We start from the raw sequence: 27,916 nt of genomic DNA on the forward strand, positions 1-27,916 counted from the left end.
CCTTCCTCTCATCTGTCGTATGTATATTCGTATTTTTATATTTTTTTATATATTATGTTTATATATATTTGATATATAAATATATATGTAATATGTATATGTATGTATATTTACGTATTATATGTATATATTATGTATGTACACCTCCATGCCGTCTAATTCTTTTGTCATGTCCTTTTCATGCTAGAGGTTGTCTGGAAGAGATCGCTCTTTTAGCGATAAGACCGCCTTTTGTACATGTCTATATTTTCTTTTTCGGTGTAAAATTTTTCCTCTGATAGTGTACAATAAAGAGTATTTGTATTGTATTGTTTAGATATCGTTAAGTATCGCACTCGTCACTAGATGGCGCTGAACTCAGTTGTATCGCGCTATCAAAACTTATTGACATGAGATTGACATTGTTAAGTAACGCGCTCGTTACGAGATAGCACTACTGACCTCCATTACGTCACGCTATCTAAGTTATACGAAGAATGAATATACCTTACTGATTACCAATAGTAGGCATGTAGCCCGACTCAGCGCTCCGCACAGCGCTTCCTCCAAGCCGACTTCGTCCTAAGCCGAGGTGCTATCTCGCTAGGAGACACCCTTAGGACGTACGGACATCTCGAGCCCTCCTAAAGGGCTCCCTTTTTCTTTCACGGCTGGGTCTCAGTATCCGGCCCTTCTTGCCGGTTTCACAGTCCGAAAAAGAAATTGTAGTCATGCACTTCAGGAGGAAATGCACTTCTGGTGGTACACTAGGCTCTAGCACTTAGTTCGTGTACGCGCTTAATTTAGTGTCCCTACTGTGCCTTTTGACCGGTTTCTCTCAGAAAGTCTCGTCCCATAGGATAAAGATTATCCTACACTAAGTCCCTCTGAACTGCCTTTCTAACCGTTTGTCGTATGGTCGTTTCGTCGTGTCGTCGTGACGTCGCATCCTCAACCTGGCGTCGACCCTGTGTGTGGCGTGTCGTCTGAACTACGCTTTTTTAAAAGATTACTTAAATATATTATAATACTATTTTAAATATTTTACAAATAATTATCTAAGTGTAAATAAAACAAAATCATCGAAATAGTTTTTTATATTTATGAAAAGGTAAATTATAGCAAGCTACAAAGTATTTAACTTGATTATTACGGTATCTTACTAAATAGGTGCAACTTTTATTTACCATTGAACCGTATTATTGAAGAATCGGTATCTCGGAGTAGTATTAAGTATTTATACTAATTTAGTTTCATTTTTATGAAAAAATATTCTAGGAGCTTTGCAAGTTTAAATACAGCACAAAATAATAAGTTTGTAACTTTACTAGTTTTATATATTCTTAAGATTGTATTTGCAACTTTTTAATAAAGCTTCCTATTCCTATATATGAATATATTACAAATAACGGACGGAAATTATTTACAGCTAGACGTAGTTTAGCAATATCATCACGATTTACATTTAACTAAAAAAAATTGATGGCAGTGCAAAAAATGTCAGACGCTCTTACCTATGTGTATAGGTTTTTGTTTGTGACATAAAAATATAAAAGCATAGTGAAAAATAAATTAAATTTTTTTTGCCACAATCAACATAAAACGCATATTGACGACTTTTAATTTTGTAAATTAAGTAACTACATACACAATATTTCAATCACCAAAGGTAGTTTTAATTTCCAACAAAAGAAGGTGCAGTTCGTATATTATGTTATGAAGGTTCGGTTTTACCATAGCTGGTTACATTATACAAAATTATTTCAATCTTAATATAAATATTTATTTAATAGCTCTCAGTAACATAGTAACTATGAAAGAAATATTCCATCATATATAATCGAAGTCTTAGATTATGTAATTATTTAACAGTTACAAATTTTCATTAAATAAGATTTTGAATAAAAAATAAATAGTTTGCTCAAGAATAAAAAAAAAATTGATATAATTTATATGATATTGATCAATTGACAGTGATTAAAAATAATATGGAATAACTATTTCGAATCTATGGCTTGCATCGACACACGCAGCATGAGGGGAATAAAAACCAGTCCATGAAAATGCCAGCGCAGTCGTCATTTGGGTCATAGGCCAGCAGTCGATGCCATTTATACTTCTGTTCACAACCACAGTCACCCGAACATCTCGACGTAGATTGTTTACTGCAATAAAAAAAAGTTAATTACCATAGACAATACTAGTTATTCATAAAAATCATAATTTATTTTATATTTTATTTTATTAGTTACCATGGTCAGCGGATATTACTTATTAAAAAAAAGTTATTTAGAAAACTATGTGTTTATAGTATATAGAGTAGTTTTTTTAAAACTAATTTCTCATTTATGTTTTTTAAGCTTAATGAGTAGTTCTGTAAGTGCCACGAATCCACGAAGTATTTTACGGTTGTATTTGTTAAAAAATTAAACAGAACTGTCAGCATTGCAAAGAAAGAATAAGGAATAATATAAATTAAGAAATCATTTTTTGTTAATGATAAAAAATAATCATTAATCATTTTGTATTTTAATTTTAAGGAGGTAAGTATTTTAAGCTACAATGTTGTAATTGATCTGGTACACCCGAGTAAAACAAACAGGTTTTATAAAAGAGAAAGTGAATGACAACATATTTTTTTTTCTTTCAATTTTAATTACATTTACATACCTATCTATTGTTTATTAAGATAATTTAAAATAAGAATGTTAAGAATTTTTGTCTTAGAATAAATAAGAACGAAAAAAAATTAAATGATAGTTTATGTAAAAACAATAAATCTATATACTGTAATTTCAAATATTTTAATGCTCCCATAAATAAAAGTCATAATTATATATATTCTCTATTTGGAGTTTCTGCATTCCTATCGGTATAGTCATACATTTTATCAGTAGACGAATACAGCGTTCCGAATTGAAATAGTTCGTCAAATTATTTGGAAACTAATATATTGAGGTTTCAAAAGGGTTTTAAAAGCTTAGGTCTCTCAAATTGCAGGTCTAACACTTAGCTTAGTCAGTATGTTTTTTATTTTCCTTGTCGAGACTTAAGCAAAATAAAACACATACAGCAAACATTTCATCACTTATCGATAATTAGACTTAAAGCGGTTACTTCCCATAATAATATAGTTCAATCATTCATTTCAATTAATGGCTTTTAATAGCATCTCCCAAAATAACCGTTTTGGTGTAATGATGCGTGTAAATAACCTATATGTCGGCAGTCGCGGGTTCGATTCCTCCTCGGGGTAAATATTTCTACGAATATTTGTTCCTGTTCTCTATATGTACTTATAAATTTCCTCACTGTGCGCCAATTGAGATCATTATCAGAGACCTGATAATGATCTCAATTAAAAGTGAAGTTATACGTAGAGCAGCACGGTGGATTAAGATCCAACCCTTCTTATACATATGGGGAAAGAGACCTTTGCCTAACAGCGGGACTTTACAAGATGAATGGAAGTGCCAAAGTGGTACGGCAGACTCGGCAGTGATACAAAGATATGAGAGGACGTGAAGAAAATTTATACATTTCCATACGTTTCAAAATATGTGACATAAGTTTTTAAACTTTCACGTTCATTATGAACACTTTTAATTCTATAGGACTTACCGTGACTGTCACTTTGAAACTTCTCAGTCATCCGCGACTATGGCGCCTGCAACGTCACCGAAATATCGAGAGTTTCATAATTACAATCGCGGTAAGTTCCGTAGAGTTAAAATTGTTTAAAAAGATGACAAATAAATAGTTTACCTGCAAACTTCTTGATGTATGGCCTGTTCGAAGTGCATGGTGTTCACAATCGCCCGTAGCTTCCTCGCAGAGTTCAACGCCCAATATGGCGTCATTATTTCTGTTTTACTTTCGCAAGCGTCTATCCTGAAACATTGCATGTTTGCATTATTCCTATTTAGCTTCACAATATAAGATTGGAACACGTATAAGATACAATTTGATAGGTTTGTATTCTGCACACGGAATAATAAGTTGGTAATCTATGTAAGAATTCACAAAAGGTTTAAAATAATCTCATTTCTCATTTCTATATTGATAGATTTATAAACAGGTAATTGCGATTTCTAAAGATAAAACATATTTTAGGGGATGAGCTCAGGAGAAGTCGTAAGTAGGACGAGTTTTTATGAAATATCATCGTACCGCTCATTAAACAAAACAAATAAATAAAACGGTCAATTTTTGATATGGTATTAAAAATTGTTTAGAATTCCCTAATGTGTGGGAAACACAAAAATAAATTGTGCGAATAAAGTACTTTACTGAACTGGTTGTCAAAATTTCTTACAGCGTGTATCGTAAGTGGTTGATAAAGTTTATGCTGCACATAAGTTTCTAATAGGGTTTAACACGCTTCAGCCTGTAATATACCACTACTGGGCATAGGCATTTTTCCCCATGTAGGAGAAGGATCAGAGCTTAATCCACCACGCTGCTCCATTGTGTGTTGGCGGATATATTCCCTACTACTAGTAACGATCGCTATCAGGTGTATGTACACCTGATAGCCATAACAACCGGGACCGATGGCTTAGCTAAACTTAAATAGGGTTTAACAACAACAGGTAAAATATATCGTTAGAGCTTGTTTGGCCTCAATTAGAAACTGCAAATTTAACATTCATAATTACGAATTAAAATATCCCATCAATAAAATGGAATTTTAGGTAGGTATCTGTTGGATACCGTCATACGTCAGATAGCTTTAATGGCAACCGGTGTAAGGCGGTGTAGGCCCTTAAGCTTACTTACCTTCCAGTATTATTGACAGATTGAGCGTCAGGAAGTGGCGGCTTGGTTTGCCGCACATGTCGGAAGTACGAGTCTCCTGCATGCATGTCAGGTACACCTGGTGCCCTTCTCACCCTGTTACCACCTGGTATTGTGAACGATCCATACATTCTCTTGATTAGAGCTTTATTCTCATCTATGAACGTCTCGATTTTGTCTCTGGAAAAAGTCATCAATATTGTCTGTTACCTTTTTGGCGACTTTTTTTTAGAGGTGAAACATGAAATAATTTAAAATAAAAAATGTCTACAGGCCGAAAAAGTTATAGGTAACAAAAATGTGGAGAAAAAGAATTAATTTGCGTAGATAAGGTCATTTTATCCAGTTAAAATTTGAGAATAAACTTATCCTTAAATTTAACCTTAACCTTGTTAATATACATTTATTTTTTATACTCGTATACTTTCATTTTAATTCATTTTATAATTTACATACATATTCATATGTTAAAGATTTGTTTATAAGATATTCATTGGATGATATAAAAAATAATAATAAAAAAATAAAATGTTTATTTCATCAATAACTAACACACACAAACACACACATATATATATATATATATATATATATATATATGCATTTAAATATTATTTCGAAAAGAAATAGATTTATTTAATCCACGAATGCAAATTAACGAAACAATGAATACCTACATAGGATATGTGTTGCCGGCTGTCGGACAATAGAGTTGAAAATTTCGTTTCACGCATGGCACTCCTCGGATTACTTGACCTTGGAGCTCGTAACCCAAGGCTAATGACAGGGCAGTCCAAAGGATCTAAAAAACAATTTGCTTATGTAAACAAAAACAAACAAAAAAAATTGTTACTACTTTGATCAAATAATATTGAAACTCTATTAACTAAACAAAGTTTTAAAAACCACATGAAGGCACCTAAGCTGACCTGAGTTCAAATAAATTAACAATAATAGGTTTATAGCAAACTAGCTTGTACACGCGGCTTAGCTTGCATTGAATTTTTTTTAAATAAATAGTATCTTATGTTACTTCTAATATCTCCAAGAATATGTGAACAAGGTTTCATGATGATCGGTTAAGTAGTTTTCGCGTGAAAGCGTAACAAACAAACTTACATTCACATTTATAATATTAGTAGGGATAACTTATGTCTGATCTAAGTTTGTTCATGTTTTTGAAGTAAAACTTCTTTACACACACTTGACTTGGGGACTGAGCTGGTGAATAGCTGACGAGAGCGTTACGAAAAGTGTGAACGGAGCAAGAGAGAGAGAGGTGCGAGTAAACATTTTCTTTATCTTTTTCCCTCATAGCCAGTTACGTTTCGTACATGTAATACACAGTGCAGGAATATTGTGCAAGGCCTATTGCTAAAGAAGTTTTACTTCAGTCATGTGGTTTAAAGCACACTCATTTTTTTTATTTAAAGTATAGGAACAGAAAATACCATATTATATAGGTACTTTTAAAGGTAAGTAATGTGCTTATAGCTAGATACTATCTCGGTAAATAGATATCTGTTAATTTGTTTGAGTTTAGTTAAATGGTTTGTAATAAGTTTTTCTATTCTAAGCATATATAATACATAAGTATGTATATTTTAGTACACTTTTCGGCGTTATTAATAGAATTTTTCACAAGGGTCGATGATGATAATTTTTTAGAAAGAAGTCGCAGCTAAGTATAAATTAAGTCACGTAACTTTTATGAGATGTATAATATCAATATAAATAAATATTTATATATAATTATATATACTTATATGTATAATTTTTTGTATGTATAAACAGTTTATTACTGTCCATGTGTTATATTAAAAAAAAAATATTTATTTTGAATTATTTAATCAAGTTATAATTTGCTATTAAAATAATATATACTAAGCAAATAATTATAAGCCAGGCGAAACTTATGTGTATAACTTACATATATACAAGTAAAGATTTTATATAAAAAAAGTCGTATTTAATAACAGTATTAGTAGAAAAAAACTCACACTGAACGTGGTAAAATAACACAAAACCATGTTTGCAACCGAATTTATTGTTTAATTAACACGTCCCGTCTCTTTGAAATTTACTAATTATATAAACTCATTTGAAACAAGACGAACGTCAGCGTTTCGCAAAAAAAGACTAGCTATTCGCGGTACGCCACTGTATACAGTGACTTGAAATCTTAAGATACATCCGTCGATATAGGCGCCGTGACGCGATAGCACTGAGAAAACCGCTAGCATAGAATTTTGTATATCAATTTATAAATTCTCATAAGTTCTATGTCTATCTATTTATAAATATAAATAAAGCGCTAAATGTGTTGTTAAGCGTAAAACTCGAGAACTGCTGGATCAATTAGCAGATGAATTGAAAAATTCGAGAAAACGTAGCGATTACTTTATTACTTTAATTTTCGGTGTAGTGGTAAATAAATGTATTAACCAAAATATAATTGACTTTTATGTTGGTTTTTTCTAAAGAAATTTATTTCCCATTCAAGTTCTTATATGTATTATGAAATCGTCAATCACTGTCGTTCAAATGAAATGCTTAGGATGTATCTTAAATTGAAATACAGCATATTACTGACTATCAGAAGGTAAATCAGAACGTTGTGAAGGAAATGTTAAGGTGTTGAGAATCATAATAGCAATTCACGCATTTCTTGAATACGTAAACAAAAGATATATCTGATTGAATTTTCACGTTGTCAATACTGCATGTCAATGTTTTCTAACTTATAACAAAATCGTTATTAAACTGCACATACACGGAGATGTTCAGAATATATACAATTAGTAGCTGACTCGGCAAACGTTTTCTTGCCGCAAAACGCTATTTAAAATTAGGGCTTGGTGGTAGAAGGGTGAAAATTTAGGGTTGTATGTATTTTTCAACGCCAAATCATAATAAAATAAAAAATAAATAATTTATCTAAAGATTAAAAAAAAATTGGGGTGGACTACCCTTAACATTTAGGGGGATGAAAAATGCACATAAATGCACACAAAATTTCATGAGAATCGGTCAAGCTGTTTCGGAGGAGTTTAACTACAAACACCGCGACACGAGAATTTTATATATTAGATGAAGTTGTTCTCACTTTAATTATTTTTTTAGGAATAATTACATAATATATCAAAATGTAAAACTGGATCACGTCACTATTTGGCAAGTGATCGTTATTTAGCAATTTAAAGCGATTCTCTGAAGGTATATTTGAGTAAATTATGTCAATAACCTTGCTAACTCAAATATATTAACATAAATCAGTGCATAAAAAAGTCTCAGAAACATTAGATTCATCTTCTTCGACTAGCCGTTTTTGTAACATAATATTAAAATTAAATAACAATGTATCGTAGCAGCAACATTAGGCATTTGATTTTCTAAGGAAATATGTGAAATAAATAATGTATCAAGTAAGCGTAGAAGGGAAACGATTGACGTATTAGAAATTCTAAGTTTTTAATATCACGTTATTTCTTTTATATGAGAAACATTTTCGTGAAGTAATGAAACTTTTAATACAAAATTTGTCTTTTATTTTATTTGTATAGGCCGTAACGTCCCACAGCTGGGGATAGGACTATTTCTCCGTGTAGAAGGGTGGGAGCTTAATGCACCACGTTGCTCCATTGTGGGTTGGCGGATATTTTGTTATGTAATTAATTTAAATTAGACGTCAACATAATATTTATCTTGAGTTAAGTCATAATAAACTTAATTATCCGTACTTGCGAATTCAGAAGCCGATAGCTGTTAGTGACCATAAATAATGAACGGAACTCATCTATACCTCATTAGTCACGATGCTGAACTCACTTTTCGTGAAGATTAACAATAAAAAAATTCTTGATTACTGACGCTAAGTTTATTTTAATTGACTATGATCTAATTGATTTTTATTTATAATGAGGTCAATGATAATTTTATGTATGGTGTCATAATTACGATAGTGTGACATATTTCTTGTTACTATATTTTTCGTAATTAAAATAAAATTAATTGTTACATTTTACCAAGAATTTTGTAAGGGTGGGATAAAAAAATGTCAAAGCTCAATAAGTGGTAGAAATTAAAAATGCTTTCTATTTACTGCAACCTTTCATTTACCTTCACTATATGACGACGCGTTGGCCCAAAGGTCACAGCACTGGTTTGTGGCTGCTGCGCTGGCGGTTGCGGGTTCGATCCTCGCACATGACAATCATTTGTATCAGCCATACAGATGTTTCTCGTGGTCTGGATGTTTGTGCAGTCCTTGTGGGTCTCCCCACCGTGCCTCGGAGAGCACGTTAAGCCGTCGGTCCCGGTTGTTATCGTGTACACCTAATAGCGATCGTTACTCATAGTAGGGAATATATCCGCCAACCCGCATTGGAGCAGTGATATAAGTGGATTAAGCTCTGATCCTTCTCCTACATGGGAAAAGAGGCCTATGAACAGTAGTGGGATATTACAGGCTGAAGCAGGAAACAAAAACAAACAAAAAAATTCTTGTTACCACTTTGGTCAAATAGTATTCAAACTCTATTAACTAAACAAAGTTTTTAGTTGTATTCGCCAACCCGCACATATATAGTAGCGTGATGGATTAAGCTCTATGGGGAAACAGGGCTATGCCCAGCAGTGGGATATTACAGGCTGAAGCGTAGCGTAAGCGTTACACTCATGTTGTGTTGTATTGACTGGTTACGGCAGTAATGAATATAGTCACCCCCTTTCTTCCCGTGGGTGTCGTAGGAGGCGACTAAGGGATAACACAGTTCCACTATCACCTTGGAACTTAAAAAGCCGACCGATGGCGGGATAGCTATCCAACTGCTTATAGCTTTGAAATACACAGGCCGAAGACGGGCAGCAGCGTCTATCTACGGTGCGACAAAGCACGCCCTGCGGTCACCAACCCGCCTGCCCAGTGTGGTGACTATGGGCAACATACATGAGTTCACACCATTTTTGGCGCGAACTTGTGGAGACCTATGTCCAGCAGTAGACTGCGATAGGCTGAAGTGATCTCTCTCAGTTATTATACATATTAATATATAGTAGTTCGCTTTTTAATAGATCTTCATATTGTTTCTGGTTTAAATTCGTAAAAGCATGAAATATGTTATCGTTCGATATTATGGATCTGAACGTCAGATGAATCAAACTTTTCATTTTTATAATAATCATCCGCAGGTTTATCAAAAAAAAAAAAAAAAGCTCAGTTAATGTATATCTAAAATATTTAGTTCTTAGGTCAAACAATGCGACAGACATTATATACCAAACTAATATCCTGTAAACACTAAGATTATTTCATTCTATTAGTAATAAGTTCTTTGAAATGCAAAACGCGATTTCGTGAATGTTTATAGTATTTAAAACAAAGCAAGGCGATTTTTTTTGTGTGTGAAGTACTTCGACATTTAAGCAAATAAAATATGGTTCATTTTTGCTAGTATGCATTAGTTTGTTAGTAGATAATGTGCGTATACGTCTATTCAATTCACGTAGACGATCTTAAAACGTATAATCTGACTCATAAGTACAGTGAGTTCATTTATATTAAAATTTAAATTATACATTCAAAAACACAAATAAGATTCTATAAGTAGGTTTGCTGGAAAATAATTCACTAAGAACCTCAATAAATTAAATATAAAAGAGCACTTTAGTTTTAACTGTTTATCTTGTGTAGACCCAAAATAATTTTTTTTTTTGTTATTGCTCAAACAAGTTTTATAACCTAAAATCTATACTAAAATGACTAAAGAGTGATTACAGGTTTTATTAATCACAAGTTAAAAGTTATAGTATGTATCAAGTGTTCATAGATATACATTTTTACTTGTTGAAAAATCATATCAAATTTAAACTCATAGACAGATGTATAAACTCAGACAAGAGTCATTTAAGATAATAAACCTATGATTCGGTATTTATATTGAAAATTTTAACGTCACATTTAGAAAAAATATGCAAACATCTTCTAGTCTAGGACTATAGTTCAAGGTAAGCAAAAACTCTTGTTAAATGTAAGACGACGATTTTATAATTATTTATTTGTATACTAAACGTTAACGTTTGAGAAGATTAATTGTAATAGCCATATGTAACAAAAAATATCTTAGTTACTCGTATAGCTAGATTTTAGTGGGTATTACGACTTTATAGAAATTAATATTATTTATTTACTTTATTATTTTTATTGATGATTAAACAATAAAATAATTTATTGGAGATATTTTATTAAATAAAATCTTCAGTATATTGCACCCGAGTGTAATTAATTTTTGCAACATCTGTTATAGCGAGAGCAAGGAACACTCTACGAGTACATACTCTTCTCATTTTCTTAACTCGGATTACGTCTAACATGTACACGTTTTTTGTCAATATTTTCTTTTTACGCAAAAAAAGATAGGAACTTAAATACTGTATTTAGTAAACGAATTCGCTTCTTTACTTTCAAGACATACATACATGTTATAAGTATCTATATAAGTAGATCTATCTACTTAGTACCTAATACGGCTCTGTTATTATCACATAATTATTACTTGCAAATGATAATTAACGTCTATAAAAACGAAGACACAGACTCGGCTACTCTTAAATTGCTTACAAAGGTTAGTACCATGGCTTTGAGGAACAAGGTAAATACTGTTTGACTCAAATAAGGATAAATTATATCATTTACATTAGTATCTTAAAATCGCACGTTTAAAAGGTAGCCCACGCGTGTGACTAAGGCGCAGCTATTTAAGTTGCGATGTATACGTGACTACTGCGATAGCTTTAGTAAGAATAATTGGCCGTGAAGTCTCTAATGTTGTAGAGCAATAAAATTTTGAAAGTACAAATATTTTGACGTACTTTTTTCAGATTGATATTTCAGATTATCACTTGTCTTCTTTAGAGTTAATTTTAAAAATGTGTATCGTTTCTATAAACGAATATATATATGAATGCATGCTAATTGTTTAATCAAACTGACTATTTATAATTACTATTTGATGTTTGAACATGTGTTTGTAGAGGTGGGTTAGCCTAAAAATCTTCAAATATGATATTAGCAATAAGTGAGCTTTTGTTAAACAAATTGTTAATTTACAGGAATCAATCAAAACATTTAAAAATGAAAAAAATCCTTTTTGAGCGCATTGTGGATGGTTCCTATATAAAGTGGCGTAGTGTGGCTTTTTTACCTCCGGGGTCACTATCAATTCATTTCATATTTTTTCTTATGAATATTTTCCACAACCTCTTCTCGCTCAAAGAGCCTTTAAAATAAGGTTTTGTGTATAAGCGTTTTTTAGATAAACTTTTCGACTATGTATATCTCTTCAAATACTTCAACTCTTTCACTAAATATATATAATATATGTAAATCTAATTGTCAGTAATAAAGAAATCACGCGAAATGCGTGGTTACTGACCGAACAGACGTTTCCTGCGGTTCCTACGCGATCGCAATTCTAATAAGTTGTGTGTTAGACGATGGCGGACCGGTATGAATTATATTTTGCTCTTGTTTCACCAACGCCTACACCTTTCATTCTAACTGCAAGGTCTTATTCACGTATTCATTTTACAAACTGCGCACTTAATATGTACATACAAAAAATAGGTAAATAAATAAATATAATTAATCCCTTCGAAACTTGAATCTTTTGGATGTATTTTGATACCAATTATACAATATTAAAGAACATTAGAATTGTTATATGCCTTCCACAGATTAAAAAAAATATTGCATAATACAAACATCAAAATAATGCCCAATAAGAAATGATACTTTTGTTCTCTTTTAATATATAATTATTTTATTTAATAGGTTCACTAGCGAGTTTACATAGAGAAAATAGATATTTCATTAACAAACCTAAATACATGGAGACTATAAAATCGTTTGAAAGCAAAAACTACATGCATATATGATTACGATTAATACTATTTTCTACATACATATAACCAAAATAAAATACTTTTTTTTATTTCTTTTATGCGAATCCTTACAATAGCGAGCACACACTAAAAAGGAATCGTGGATTTTTTGCAGTAGTATCAAAGTTGTGCGCGTGTGTATATACAGTCATGTTGGCGATTTCTTTTTATTTATATAAATTTCACTAAAGTGGCTGAGTGTCCTGCGTTCATTAAAATAATTAATTTTATGTTTTTAAAACTACGATTCACTTATCAAGACAAAAATATGGTATATATGGTAATTTCCTTATTTCAACAACAGACAAATGACACTTTATGACGAACCTTTATAGAGTTCTCTCTATCAACAATAACTAGTACCAAAACAATAACTGTGACGTTACAGCACTGGATGAAGCAATATTATTGTCATTGCGCTTTCTAAGCGTCTAGTTATTAGCACCTACACTATATCAATAGATACTGAGAGTATGCAACTATTAAGTATTTAAGCATTATTATGTTAATATTACCAATATATCGCTATCTGCATGTTTCATCTTTTTATTGTCTTGCACTTATTTTAAATGAAATAAATCAGTAATCAATAAATACGAAATAATATTTATGTTGAGGGTAGGTACACGTAGAATGTGTATTAGAACTTTCAATAATGCCTTATGTACGTCTACACAATTACTTCCATAATGTGACGTGTAAGTTGCCCAGCTTATTAGTCAATATCGTTTTACTTTAACGATCGTTATATGATGTATGTAAAACTATATTACATTAATCATTATTGATGAATGTTTTAAATACGAATCACAAAACCTTCCTACTAAACCTTCTATAATTACTAAACCATGAATTATATATTTTTTTTTAAATTATATATAACTAGGTCAGCAAACAATCGTACGTACGGCTCACCTGATGGTAAGCGATTACCGTAACCTATGGATGTCTGCAGAAGCATCGCAAGCGCGTTGCCAACCCTTCCCCTAATCCCTCCCAAGAGTTCTGGTCGCCTTACTACAAGACTTCTTGAAAACAGTATTATTTAGCTGTGATCTTCTGTAAGGTCGAGGTACTACCCCAGTCGGGCTGCTCCATATTTTGAGCAGGAAATTTCCTATTGGGCCCTACCTCAGTTAAAGCCGCGGTACGTGATACATTTGAAACAGACGCAGCCTTAACTTTAAAGAGGTACAACATACTGTATACGTCTTATATAAATAAACACATTTTCCTATTCAAAATATTAGTATACATGTAAATCTATTCGTCAATTTAAAACATAATCCATGACTTAGAAAAACGTATAGGGACATATAAGCGTAAGAATTTATTTAGTGATATCAATGTGTCGTATTAAAGGAACCACGCAAGCGTATTGCGGTATTACTTCGAGTTACTTGAATAAAGCTATAAAAATTATTTACTATGAACGTTCGTATCTCATTATTAGGTCACTTCGCCCGTGGCCATAGCTATAATGGTTGTGTTTTGTTCAATGTATTTACACTGTAATTTTATTTGTAGACATAAGAACAAGGATTCGTGTTAGAAAACATAAAGTAATGATTATGTGCGAATTAATATATAACACAATTATTATATAAATAAATTTCTTCGTTACTTTTTTAACAAGTATTTAAATTATAAAAAGACTGGTACGAATTCTCTTATATTAAAGGTTTTATGTCCCTCATTTATTATGGAACGTAAAAACACATCGAATTTTTCGATCACTTTTAAAAAAGATATGATTGGAGAAAGATTTTAAAATTGTATTTATTATTATCAATGAAAATTTTGTTAAATATTAAAAATGTGAAGTGTCAAAGTTTAAGTGATTAACAAGCTATAGTCAATGTCGTGTCAATTGTCAATACAATAGATTGCAAAACTTTTAGCGAGCACTTTGTTTGAAGATTACAACTACACATTTTTTTACGTAATTTGAAACCACCATCAAGACGAAAACGAGAAATTCATACATTAATAGAAATCATTCTTTACTAAGAAATAATAACTAATAATTTAATGATTGATGAATTATGTATTTGTAACAACTTTCCAATAGTTTTAATGTCACTAAACGACATGTAGAGCTTCGTTTGCACGAGTTCCAATAGATTTGTTAACATTTATTATTGTATTCCAAGTTTTTCAGTTTATTCAATAAAAATTTTAAAAATCAGACTAACAACATACATATAATTATAGATATTAGCACGCGTTTGACCATGAAAATAAACCATGAGCGAACGAATAAAGTCATTAAAATAGTTTCTATATGTAACGTAACAAGTAAAAAAGGTTCTAACAAAATGACACACACGATACAAGTATTGCGACAAGCAAACACTCATTACATTTAACACAGGTGTTTGTTCGGCCCAGCGTAAACAATTATCATTTGCTTTAAATATTCTGCAAATTACTCATTGACCGATATAAGGCAGACCTTCTGTTAGAGGCGCTAATGTTTTTAACTAGCGCAATAATTACGCTTTGTTTTAACAGTAATTTATTACTAACTCACCATTAAGAAATTATTTGGTCCTTCTAATTTTTATCTTATTGTAAACGATTCAATAATTTAATAACAGAAACCACATAGAAACTAAAATTAAATCTTATGTATATAATTCTTGTGTCACCATGTTAGTTACAATACTCCGAAATGGCTGGACCGACTTTTATGAAATTTTGTGTGCATGTCGGGTAGGTCTGAGAACTGGCTAACATCTATTTTTCATATTCCTAAGTTTTATGGGGGGGGATTAAGGGGGTTAATAACATATGTGGCAAAACAACGTTTGCGGGGTCAGCTAGTAACTGTATACAATTTAAAGATTTCTTACGGTGTGTATGTATATAACTATATAAATAGTAGTAATAGTGCTGTGTGGCTACGGCACTAAAGAATTTAGCCACCCCCTCTCTTCCCGTGGGTGTCGTAAGAGGCGACTAAGGGATAACAAGGTTCCACAACCACCTTGGAACCACTTAAGAAGCCGACCGATGGCGGGATAACCATCCAACTGCTGGCTTTGAAATACACAGGCCGAAGACGGGCAGCAGCGTCTTCGGTGCGACAAAGCCAGTACTGCGGTCACCAACCCGCCTGCCCAGCGTGGTGATTATGGGCAAAACACATGAGTTCACGTTATTTTTGGCGTAAACTTGTGGAGGCCTATGTCCAGCAGTGGACTGTATAGGCTGTAATGATGATATAAATAGTAATAATATGTAATAATAAAATTCAATATCTTATATATTTTCTGACAAAATAAACACCATTAAGGTTGTCTATAAAGGATGGTTACCATTGACATTATGGACAAAATATTATTACCTGTACTTAACTTTTTTGTCAACTAGCTTCATTATGTACTGTTTATTATCAGCTTAACGAATAGGTTTTATAATGTAATGATATAATTGTTCATCTTACAGGTATTTGGTAGAAAGATCCGTTGTTGACTGTAGGATATGATGTTAAAGGCACAACGGGTACTGAGCCGTTGCGTAATAAGATAGGGCCCTGTAGAGGAGTTACCGCCGGTTGACCGGAATCTGAAAATTATAAAATACTGTTTAAGATTATTTGTTTATTGAAGTAAAACTTTTTTACGCACGCTTGACTTGGGCAGTAACTTGGTAAATGTGAGGCGGATGGAAGTTAAGAGTCAGATATAAGTTAGTGAAGATAGAAAGTTTTATTTCAGTCGTGTGGCAACAGCACACTCTTTTTTAACCGACTTCAAAAAAAGGAGGAGGTTACTCAATTCGACCGTATATATTTTTTTTTTTTTTTTTTTTTATGTATGTTCGGAGATAACTTCTTCATTTATGAACCGATTTTGATAATTCTTTTTTTGTTGGAAAGGAGATATTCATAGTTTGGTACCATGATAAGGAAACCAGGATCTGATGATGGGATCCCAGAGAAATCGAGGGAAACTTTCAAAAATCGTAAGGGTGACTAGTAAATTTAATCATGTTTTCATTAAGTACTATAAAGCACTACTATTTAATAAAGGTCTGGAGTCGATCTGATGATGGAGAAGAAAGATAGTCGAGGGAACTCTTCAACAATTTATAGCAATTACCTGCTTTTTGAACTTAATTCGTTTCTATTGATGAGAACTTTGCACCTGTATGAGTTATAAGTGCCATTACAGTCTGATGATGGAGACAAAATATAGTCGAGGGAACTCTTTAACGATTTATAGCAATTACCTGCTGTTTGAACTTAATTTGTTTCTATTAATGAGAACTTTGCATATGTATGAGCTATAAGTGCCATTTCAGTCTGATGATGGAGACGAAAGATAGTCGAGGGAACTCTTCAACGACTTATACCAATTACCTGCTGTTTGAACTTAATTCGTTTCTATTGATGAGAACTTTGCACATATATGAGTTACAAGTGCCATTACAGTCTGATGATGAAGACGAAAGATAGTCGAGGGAACTTTTCAACGATTTATAGCAATTACCTGCTGTGTGATCATCTGTGTCGCAGGACCAGGTTTGATGATGGAACCCATAAACACTCGAGGGAATTTCTCAACAATTTACAGCAGTTACCTTTTGCTGTTTGACGACCGCTTTGATATAATGGTGCATGTGCCGTGTCGGCGGCGCCTAAACACCGACGGTCGCGGGTTCTATTCCCGCTCGGAGAGGATATTTATGTTTATACAAATATTTATTTTCGGTCTAGTTGTTAATCTTTATGGTTCCTTCAACCTAGCCTCAGAGAACACGCTAGGCTGTCAGTCCCGCTTGTTATTACGTACACCTGATAGCGAACTTTACTCATTGTATGTCGACGCGTTAGCGCAGCGGTCACAGCACCAGCTGTTGCGCTGGCGTTAGTGGGTTCAATCTCCGCGCACGACAGACATTTGTATTGGCCATATAGATGTTTGTCATTATCTGGGTGTTTGTGCTTGTGTATTGTGTATGTTTCCGGACCCCCGACACAAGAGAAAAAGCATCCTTGTTAGGTCTACCCATCACTAAAAATTGTAAAATAAAATAATTTTTAACAAAAAAAAAAACCGACTTCAAACAGGAAACTAAAAAGTGAAAAATAAATTTACTTAGTACAAAGTAATTCGTATTTTAATTTAGTTAATCAGAAATGATTAAATAAATATTTTATAATTTTGAAGTTGGTGCCAAGTAAATACTACAACAACCTGGCTACAATAACAAATACAAACAACACACACACAACAAACAAGTACAAAAAATATTATTAGATATGTCAAAACAATAACAGAATAATAACAGTATTCAACCTAGTAGTCAATGAAACAAATTATGAAAGAAAACTGAATACATCTTACGAGTAGATACTAGAGTAGTTATTGTTTTACTTGGCACCGACTTCAAAATTATAAAATATTTATTTAATCATTTCTGATTAACTAAATTAAAATACGAATTACTTTGTACTAAGTAAATTTATTTTTCACTTTTTAGTTTCCTGTTTGAAGTCGGTTTTTTTTTTTGTTAAAAATTATTTTTTAACTTTTTATTCCTAAGATTCTTCACAGACGTATAATACTTATAACCTACCCCTGGGTTAAGTTTTTGGTAAAATTCGAAGATGTAGTAGTTTTCGAGACTTCGTGATAAGTCAGCGAATAAGTGAGTGAATAGCCTTTCGCTTTTATAAACTTTAATATGTGCAACTGTGTGTACTGTATAATGTATAACTATGTTTGCTCGCAAACAAAAAAAAAAAACACCTTTAATTTACATCGACAATTAATATAACGTAGGTAGTCGAAAAAATAGTCAATCAAATACCAAGACAAGCACTAACTTATAGTGAAAAAAAAATCATCAAAGTTGGGGCACCCATTAAAAAGTTATGAGGTAACACATTAATAATAATATAAATAAATAAACGATTCACACTCAACGGCTCCCAGTAGGATTTTATCTTGTGTCGGGGGTCCAGAAACACACAATACAAACGTCCAGACCATGCCATCTATATGGCCAATACAAGTCTGTCGTGAGCGGGGATCGAACCCGCGACCGCCAACGTAACTGTAACGTAAGCCAGTGCTGTGATCACTGCGCTAACGCGTCGTCATTTATAAATAAAAGTTAAAAATATCCTACTTTATAAATAGGTTAAAAAGGCGATAGAAGATTAATGAAAATGAGGCAAAAAAAGCATATCAACTTACGCAAGGAGTTTAAACTAGAATTAAAAGAAAAAAAGAAAATTAAATTATTATTATTAAACTTAAGAAACTCTTCGTAACGTTTCATCCTAATAAATTTAAAAGAATCAAAAAAAATATTCAAATACACACGATGAAACTAAATTAAAATTCAAGAATAATAATCGAGGTAACCTAACTTATTTTACTGATGATACGATGGTGAAATATTTAGCAAATACTAAAAATCTAGATAGGTTCAGTAGACCACCAATATCTAGACGATAAACAACAGCTATTACTAAATTGTGTGACATCTTATTAGTTGGAAGATGTTTCGTAACACGGGTGTGTCAGAGTGAGGTCTGGGGTTACGAAAGTCCTATATCTTGTATAGGATACATAGTTGCAGTTACACGAAGAATTTGGACATTGAGTTCTATATTTATAAAAAAAAAAAAAAATCATTTGTTGATTGATTTAATTTTTTTGTGTCAACAACTTATCTATATAAATAAAAATGAATGTTGCTAAGCGCATAACTCGAGAACGGCTCGACCAATTCAGCTAATTTATTTTTTGGTATGTTCTTTAAGGCCCACGGAAGGTTTTAATAACATTATAACATCATATAAAAATTTATATCTTTAACTTTTGTCGGAACCAAGTCTGTTCGGGCAGCTAGTATTAAAAATTGCTGTATTATACGGAATCCTCAATTTGTAATTAATCGACGTAGAGTTACGAGTACCAAAAAAAAAAAAAAACGAATAAGAGCTCTTTATAAATAATTCATGTATGTAACTCAATAAATTTTGTTACCCTGTAGTCATTATTCTCGGATTAAAAAAATACCCATTTACGAAATACTTTTAAAAAATTTAAATGACTGACGGCTAATAAAGTGTCTTTTATATTGATGTTAACGGCTTTATAAGTATTTAATTACGGAAAATAAGAAAAAAAAAATATCGATACTTGCAGAGGCGAGGAATCCATTATATAATAAATTATGAAACTCGTGTAACTGAACATTGTTGCTATGGCCATGTATCAATAAGTTAGTGTTACAAATAAAACTGGAAATAAAACCGAAATCAAGCTCGAAAGTCGAGTGATCTTTATATGACCTAGCTTCCGTTCTCCGGTCAATGCCATTTCATATTACAACACATTTGATTACCATGGTAATATAAATGAGAGTGAAATCCTATGATGTTTGTAGATCAGCATCGGTCGTCTCTGATCTTTAATGATATATGAGATTAATTTATCACACATATGAATATTTATATGAAGGCTTTATGTATTATGTTATATGTATCGATGCGCAACCATGCCATTACATTATAATTTGGGTTCCTTTAATACGAATGAAAAATGGCCACTTTATCTTATAAATGGTCATCTGTTAGATACAATTTGCAACGAATGTTCTAAATATAATATTTGCAGTGAATAAAAAAAATTAAAAATAAAAACACTTTTAAACAAGCTTTTATTTAAATTCGCTAAAAAAGAATAAAATAAACTTTTCCTTTCAAACCTTTAGTATCAACGGATAAGGTCATTCATTACACATAACATTACATGATATAAAAGATTGGCGCGTGATTAAAACAGGTACTCCTATTTACTTTGTTAGAAAATTATAAAAATTATAATTAATTAGTTTAAGTTAAATTTTCATTCAACGATTAATTCCCTCTAATTTTTATGGAACATATTGAAGAAGTAAGCTAAAGTAATAGTTTTCTGGATCACTGGCAGCCACAAATAATGGCAACGATGAAACAACAATATGGCTCCTTTACTCATTAATCCTGTGCTTTTATACTCATATTATTTTGTGATTTGATACTTGATTTGGATAACACCTTTTAGTACAAATTTTGCACACCTTGTCACAGAACATATTTATGGTTTTGTTAAAAGTTTCTATTTGTGACTTTTCTGCTGTTCGTGCTTAAGAGTTATGCTCTCGTACCTTACACAAGCGCATCATCTCTATTTAGGAGTTTCGTCTGCTCTAACTCGGGAGTTATGAATTAATATATGGAGTCAAATGAACTTTTCGCTATTAATGAGTTTCGTCCGCTCTGACTAGAGAGATGTATTTGTAAATGGCTTAAGCGAATCTCTCGCTGTTCCGTAGTTTCATTTGCCCTGACTTACGCGTTCGTTGTTCAACTGATTCGGTTTGGTATATTTTAGGTTTGGTATTCCTCTGATACCGCTGGAGAGCTGGGAGCCTTATGAGTTTCAACAATTATTAAGTGTGTAATTCGCTATCGTTTCGATCACGGCTTTTACTAAGTCATTAGTGTCTCACGTCATTACTAGACTACAGACTCGAACTTTTTGACCTCAGTATACTCCTAATAGTTGAGAAATCCAAAAACCCCAACCCATCAAAAATTCAGGCAGATTTCGTGGATATATTCAATGGAATTTAAGTCATATTCGTATTCGCAGCAAGTCTTGTCATTTGATTAATATTGTAGAAAAAACCGGTCACTTGCGAGTCGGACTCGCGCACCGAGGGTTCCGTACAAAAATTAGTAAAAAATATTTTTATTACATGATGTAACTAAAAATTTATGTTTTTCGCAATTTTTCCTTTATCTGTGGTACAAGACATTGCTTTGTACCAAATTTCAAAATTCTGAGTTCAGGGAAAGTGCCCTGTAGGTTTTAATTCCCTTGCTAGTGTCGAAAATTTGCATCATAAGTAACTGTATCTTTTGATTATGCTGGCTTTGGAGTTTTATTTTTTCAAAGCTCCAAAGGATAGTAAACCTGAGTATTTGATATGAATTTCAACTTGATACCTCCACGCGTCCCTGAGAAAAGGGGTCTTGATAGACAGACGGACAATAAAGTGATCCTATAAGGGTTTCGTTTTTCCTTTTGAGGTACAGAACACTAAAAACATAAAAAACTTAGTCCGCCATCTTTAGAAGTGCATGGTGGATTAAGAGAGACATCACTTTGTTTTTCGAGTTATTCTTATTAAGCCTTTTCATTTGTTACACATATCGTTAAGAGTGGATTAAAATTTAACTAGCCCGCTATCTTTAAAAGTCCACCTTATTGAATTTAGAGTAATATCACTTTGTCTTTCGAGTTACTTACTACTATTTTGATAAAATAATTGTATTAGCTCGCAAATAAAAAAACCGACTTCAATTACAAAAGAAGTCATTAGATTTCGATCAAATTTAAATGGGACCACCAGACATACATCAGCTTTCGATTAAGATAAGAATCATCAAAATCAGATACCCAGTGAAAAGTTATACGGTTAACTACAAACGTAAATCAACGAAAAAATAGTCAAGCAAATATGCTTTACACAAGTACAAATACTTTTCAAGTTATATCTAAATATAACTTGAAAAGTATTTATTAGATCTCACTGTGCTGTGTGGCTACGGCACCAAAGAATATAGCCACCCTCTCACTTCCCGTGGGTGTCGTAAGAGGCGACTAAGGGATAACAAGGTTCCACTACCACCTTGGAACTTAAGAAGCCGACCGGTGGCGGGATAACCATCTAACCGCTGGCTTTGAAAGACACAGGCCGAAGACGGGCAGCAGCGTCTTCGGTGCGACAAAGCCAGCCCTGCGGTCACCAACCCGCCTACCCAGCGTGGTGACTATGGGCAACACACATGAGTTCACGCATTTTTGGCGCGAACTTGTGGAGGCCTGTGTCCTGCAGTGGACTGCAATAGGCCGAAATGATGATGATGATGAGATCTCACTTAAATTTAAATGGGACCACATTATACGCACCACCTTTCAATTAAAAAATATCATTGAATCGGTCCACTCCGTAAAAAGTTCTGAGGTAACATATATAAAAAAAAAATACAAATTGAGAACTTCCTCCTTTTTTGGAAGTCGGTTAAAAATACGGGAAATAATTACACTGTATTATACGGAATCCTCAATTTGTAAGGTTGACTTCGTCGCCTCTAATGTCTCAACTAGGACATTAAGGTCTTTGCCTAAACTAGGACATTAAGGTGATTAATTGTGTAACATAAATATATCTTGCTAATTAAGACGTCAATATTAAGTGCTTGGACATAATATATTTTTATTTAACTCACTCTGAAGTAAACGTTTTAAATTATCTACAAACATGTGATTAGCATGACACATGATTAACATAAGTTTAGCTCTTTTTGATTGACAGAGAGTGAAAAGCATGAAATTTTGTAATTTTTTGAAATTGTAAATAAGCTTAAATTGATGAAAAATAATAGTAAGAAAAAGTATAAATAAAAAATAAAAAGATAAAGTAGCTATGTATTTGATAAATATAAGACATGTTCAAGGTTAAGAATTTTTAAAGGCACAATTTTGCACAATTACACTCAATTTTCCGAGCGTTCTGGTGAAGAGCCACATGCGCCATGTAAGCGCCTTAACTGAAGTTAACTTAATTAAAGTTAAGATTTTACTAGTTTGTCTTCTAGAACTCAGCAGTGTTTATAAGTACTGTTCCTGTGCCGTGAGTAGCATGACTTATTATAGCCTATTTGCTTCCGACCAATGTAAATTTCTAATGATGTAAAAATTACGCAAATTCATTTCTTAGAATGAGAGTGTATTATTAGAATTAGATAAATATTTCGGGTGTATTGAGATAGCATAGTTTATATCGAATGTAGTTTATGATTTGCCATATACATGAACCTTCGCACTTGCATTACAGCCTGATTTTTTTAACCGAACAAACTCTATAGGCTGAAAGTTTTTCAATAATTTGTAGGTTTTTTTATGACGATATCCATCATTCCCACATAACACGAAACGAATTTTAAAGAACAATAAGCACTGGAGATTCAGAGCTACAAGATCGTATTCCAAAACATCAACTGTTGCCATTCACATGTTCTGTTTTAGTAAATAAATTCGACAAGTACCTCAATCTAGTTTATAATAAATGAGTTATCTGATGTAAATGTAAGTTTTAAAGCTCCTAAGATTAGCATGGTCAAACTCTAACATTATTATATTAGATTAGACTTTGACAAAGAAACGGGTCCAGTACCTGAAGTAAGGTCGGTATTTGAAAGGGCTCTTATTTAAAGGTTATTTGTATTCGTTGATCAATCGGTTTTCGTGAGTAAATTTGACTATTATTCTTGTTGTCGTGTTATTTTAATTTTCAACCCGAATAACAAAAGTTGTCTAGATTTGAAGGTGATTTTAAGATTTTATAATCTCAAAATAGCTTATAAGGGATCGCCTTAAGGTGGCAAGTTTTATTGAATATATGTAATGTACCTAATGTTAAAATTAAGCTATTCATAAATTGTTTGTTTGTTTTGTTATCCACGGATCTACTTGATTTGGATTAACAAGGGAAAACCGTGGAACACAGCTAGTTTCCATTGTGTTTTAGTTAGAAAACAATCTTTTGTTGATTTATTGATAATTGCTTTGTAGGACTTAACTAGGGAAAAACTACGATACTAAAATCATGTTTAAGCAGGTTATATACTTCGTAAATATAACTGATACTGTTTAATCTCATTTTGTTTTATCTAATTATGTAAATTAGGCACGAACTTAATAAAAGATACTAATTAATATCTATTTTTTTAAAGCGTCATACTTTATTATGAATTAAAAAAAAATACTATCGGCAAGACCTCTTCGCTTCAGCCTATAATATGCATAGGCCTCTTTCCCCATGTACTAGAAGGATCAGAGCTTAATTCACCACGCTGCTCCAATGCGGTTTGGCGGATATATTCCCTATTATGAGTAACGATCGCTACCAGGTGTACGTGATAATAACCGTGTCCGACGGCTTAGCCTGCTCTCTAAGGCACTGTGTGGAGACCCTCAAGGACTACACAAGCACCCAGACCACGGCAAACATCAATGCCAATACAAATGCTTGTCATGTGCGGGGATCGAACCGCAACTAAACAATACTTGTTGTTTATAATAACTTATTATCATTAGCTTATATAATTTCATCAATATAAAATAATTTAATATGTTTTAGTTGACTCTACTTTTCTACTTACTTACTATTGTAACTTCTATGAAAGTACTCATAAGCTACTTACATTTTTTTTCATCACCAGCGTCGAAATATAACATTTTTAAACCGATAAAAATGTATGTATTAAACTGTCTCCTTACCATTTATATTGTAGGTGTTGTTTTGAATAGTAAAACATATTTGTATGCAAAATTCAAACAAAACAATAGTTTGAATAAATAAACATGCTTACAGCAGGACTTTCTTAGGAATTGTGGGATTGAATTGAATAATAAATTTAGATTTCACTAGACGTCCTATGTCTTTTCAATGGACTTTTGTTAGAGAATATTATATTCAGGTACATAGCTATATATAGCTATCCGGTTGTATGAGTTTATAGTACCTACGTCGCAAAAAGTTTTATAGCCTAAATAGCTACTTTAACTCAACATATTAAAAAAAAAACGGAACTAAAACGAATTGGTAATATTACAGGCTGAAGCGATTCTAAATTTCTTAAAAACTGAACTAAAATAAGATGTAAAAAAAAATATTTGACATTTTTATTGATTGCAAATTTTAATTAGTCCTTGTATTTAATTAACTGTTTTAATCTTGATTTAGATGCGAATGTACCAAATAGAATGCTTAGTAAAAATTTGGATAACCAAAATATTATAAACAATAAGTTTAATCATTACGCTTTTAACGCATCGGTCGTACTTTATGTGTTGAGTATAAATTTACCCTACCATGTCTTGTGGATGCCATTATTATTATCATAACTTTTATAAATTGTATTTTGAGAAACTTTTTAATAACTCAATATTAAAACTAGTTAAATATATATTACAAATCGTTGGTATAAAACCAGCTTAACAGTTTCATGTGAAAGTGACGTAAAATTAACCTGACCTCTCGATGATAATACGCACGAAAGTGAAACCAAGGTCGGCACTGTGTTTTTACGAGTATATACACTGTCTTAAAAGTGAAGACGCTTACACGCAATCCTCCACACATAAACACATATGTTAATAGCCGTTTGTGCTGCCGATGAAAACTGGCTGCATGTTAAGCAATGTCTAAATAAAAATGTATATTTTACCACTTCAATAAGGTTTGCGTCGTAAACGCACCTTACAGAGATTAATTGTAATAAAGCTGGAAATTGTAGTAAAGTTGCAAATATATATAGAGTATCTTTAATTAAGTACTATTTAATTTAAATATCTTCGCTAATTCAACCGATAAGCTGTCACAAAGTTAAACAGGGTAAGAAATCGTACAAGTGTTTGGTACAAAATAAAGGATTTATTCCATAACTTCATTTATAGAAATGGAAAAGTGTTGCATTAAGTGTTTTAGAAAAATAACTAAATAAAACATGAAGAAAGAACGTCTTCATTTTCGTAATCTCTCACAGTAGGTGTCACGAAATAGAATGGTCTAATTTTCTAGAACTTTTCGAACGCTTATTACCGATGTACGGTAGGCTAGCCATTGTTTCTGTCGACATTGGCAAGTCGACATTAAAACAATCGAAGGCTTTTCGTATAAGAGATAAATTACAAGAGTTAGCGATCTATATACTCATTATGGTCTTATAATATTAGTGAGAGGTCTAGAGTTAGTTTTTCCATCGACTATCAAAATTGCGATTCAAAGAGAAATGCTACCTGAATTCTTCATTTCACGTGAAGATGATTTATAAATACAATTACAATTATATATAATGTATGGTATGTAATGTGTTATTTTCCTCTTGTTGTGTGTAATATAGTTATTAAATCTAATCTCATAAGTTTGTGCCATTATATAATAAGGAAATAAGTTGTTTCACCTTTATTTTGAATCTTACGGCATAGCTGAAGGCTACCTGCTATCGACTGATAGTGGAAGTAATTGGACCGATTGTGCCATTTCAATGTCTTGTAGGTATTAAAACTATTTAGCTTATAACAATCTAATTGTAACGTAACGAAACAATTTAAACCAATCAATTTTCTCTAATATAAAAATTAGTGAACGTTTATGATTATGATAGTATACCAATAAAAAAAATTATGGTTACCTGATCCCGGTACATCTTCGTAGTAGTCATCGTCATCGTAGTCGAGGATAGCATGCAGCTGTGTTTTGCCTTCTGATCCCCCTGTTTCCACTTTAGTAAACCCTCGGGGACGATCTGGAGGTATTTGTCCATTAGTACCACTATTACCACTAATTTTACTTCCAGCCTCATTTGGCTTCCGCGATACCGTTTGAGGTGGCGGCGTCGCAGGAACGTTTACATTATTAAAGTTTTGGTTGGAGATGCCATCAAACCTTCGACTAGATGGTGGACCGGCTTCAGTTGCAGGTAGAAAAGGTGCATTCGCGTAACCTGGATTGTATGGCGGTCTTAGCGGTGCATTTTTAACATTTTTCCTCTGATCATAGTCGTAATCTCCTGTAGGATCATGAACGTATTGCCCTGTATTATCATAATGACCATTAATTTCCTGAACTCGCTGATTATCTATCTGTAAATCGAGTCTCGTATTTTGATGATAAATTTGCGTATTCAACTGACTATTGAAAGGGTTTTGTGGATTATTATTTTGTTGTTGATAGTGAGTAAATTGATTAGGTGGGGGAAGGTATGCTGTTCCAGCACGTTTTCTGACCTTAGAGTTTCTTGACTGTTGTATATTAGGGGGCGGTACAAAAGGTTCATTGCTGGTATACTGCGCTGCATATTCTGGTTGTTGTTCCTCAGGTGAGTAAAGAAGATCATCCAGATCTACCCGTAAGGGCATAGAAGGTGATGCTGCGAGTGCAGGTGTAGCAGCCTCGATCAAGGGTACCGTAAAATTCGCCAGAGCCATTATTCAGTATTCGCTCGACATTTCCTCTAATGTCAACTCATATGTTTATGCGCTATTACGGCCGCGTTTGCATAATAATAAATACGTGGGATAGTCAGCTTCGCGAGCGTTTTCTCATTGTAAAAACAAAG

General features: G+C 32.6%; 1 protein-coding gene across 1 annotated transcript; it reads right to left on the minus strand.

Annotated features, from left to right (window-relative positions):
• Nucleotides 1-1,061: 1,061 nt before the first annotated feature.
• On the minus strand, nt 1,062-27,916 carry LOC123660103 (protein spaetzle 3). Its single transcript, XM_045595210.1, has 6 exons — nt 26,990-27,916; nt 16,166-16,287; nt 5,454-5,578; nt 4,759-4,956; nt 3,745-3,870; nt 1,062-2,144 (listed from the first exon to the last, which is right to left on the minus strand). The coding sequence occupies exons 1-6, from the start codon at nt 27,783-27,785 to the stop codon at nt 1,988-1,990; spliced, it is 1,524 nt and encodes a 507-aa protein (XP_045451166.1). The 5' UTR covers nt 27,786-27,916; the 3' UTR covers nt 1,062-1,987.

The sequence above is a fragment of the Melitaea cinxia genome, chromosome 15, assembly GCF_905220565.1.
Source record: "Melitaea cinxia chromosome 15, ilMelCinx1.1, whole genome shotgun sequence".
In the NCBI taxonomy this organism is placed as follows: Eukaryota; Metazoa; Arthropoda; class Insecta; order Lepidoptera; family Nymphalidae; genus Melitaea; species Melitaea cinxia.

Bases quoted from the DNA above. Each gene is read 5' to 3' on its own strand.
- LOC123660103 (XM_045595210.1), bottom strand. From the start codon at position 27,785: ATGGCTCTGGCGAATTTTACGGTACCCTTGATCGAGGCTGCTACACCT. The intron at 16,288-26,989 runs GTAACCATAATT...TATAATTTTCAG, and splicing joins CGAAGATGTACCGGGATCAG to ATTCCGGTCAACCGGCGGTA. The intron at 5,579-16,165 runs GTAAGATGAACA...ATTGTTTTTTAG, and splicing joins GATCTTTCTACCAAATACCT to ATCCTTTGGACTGCCCTGTC.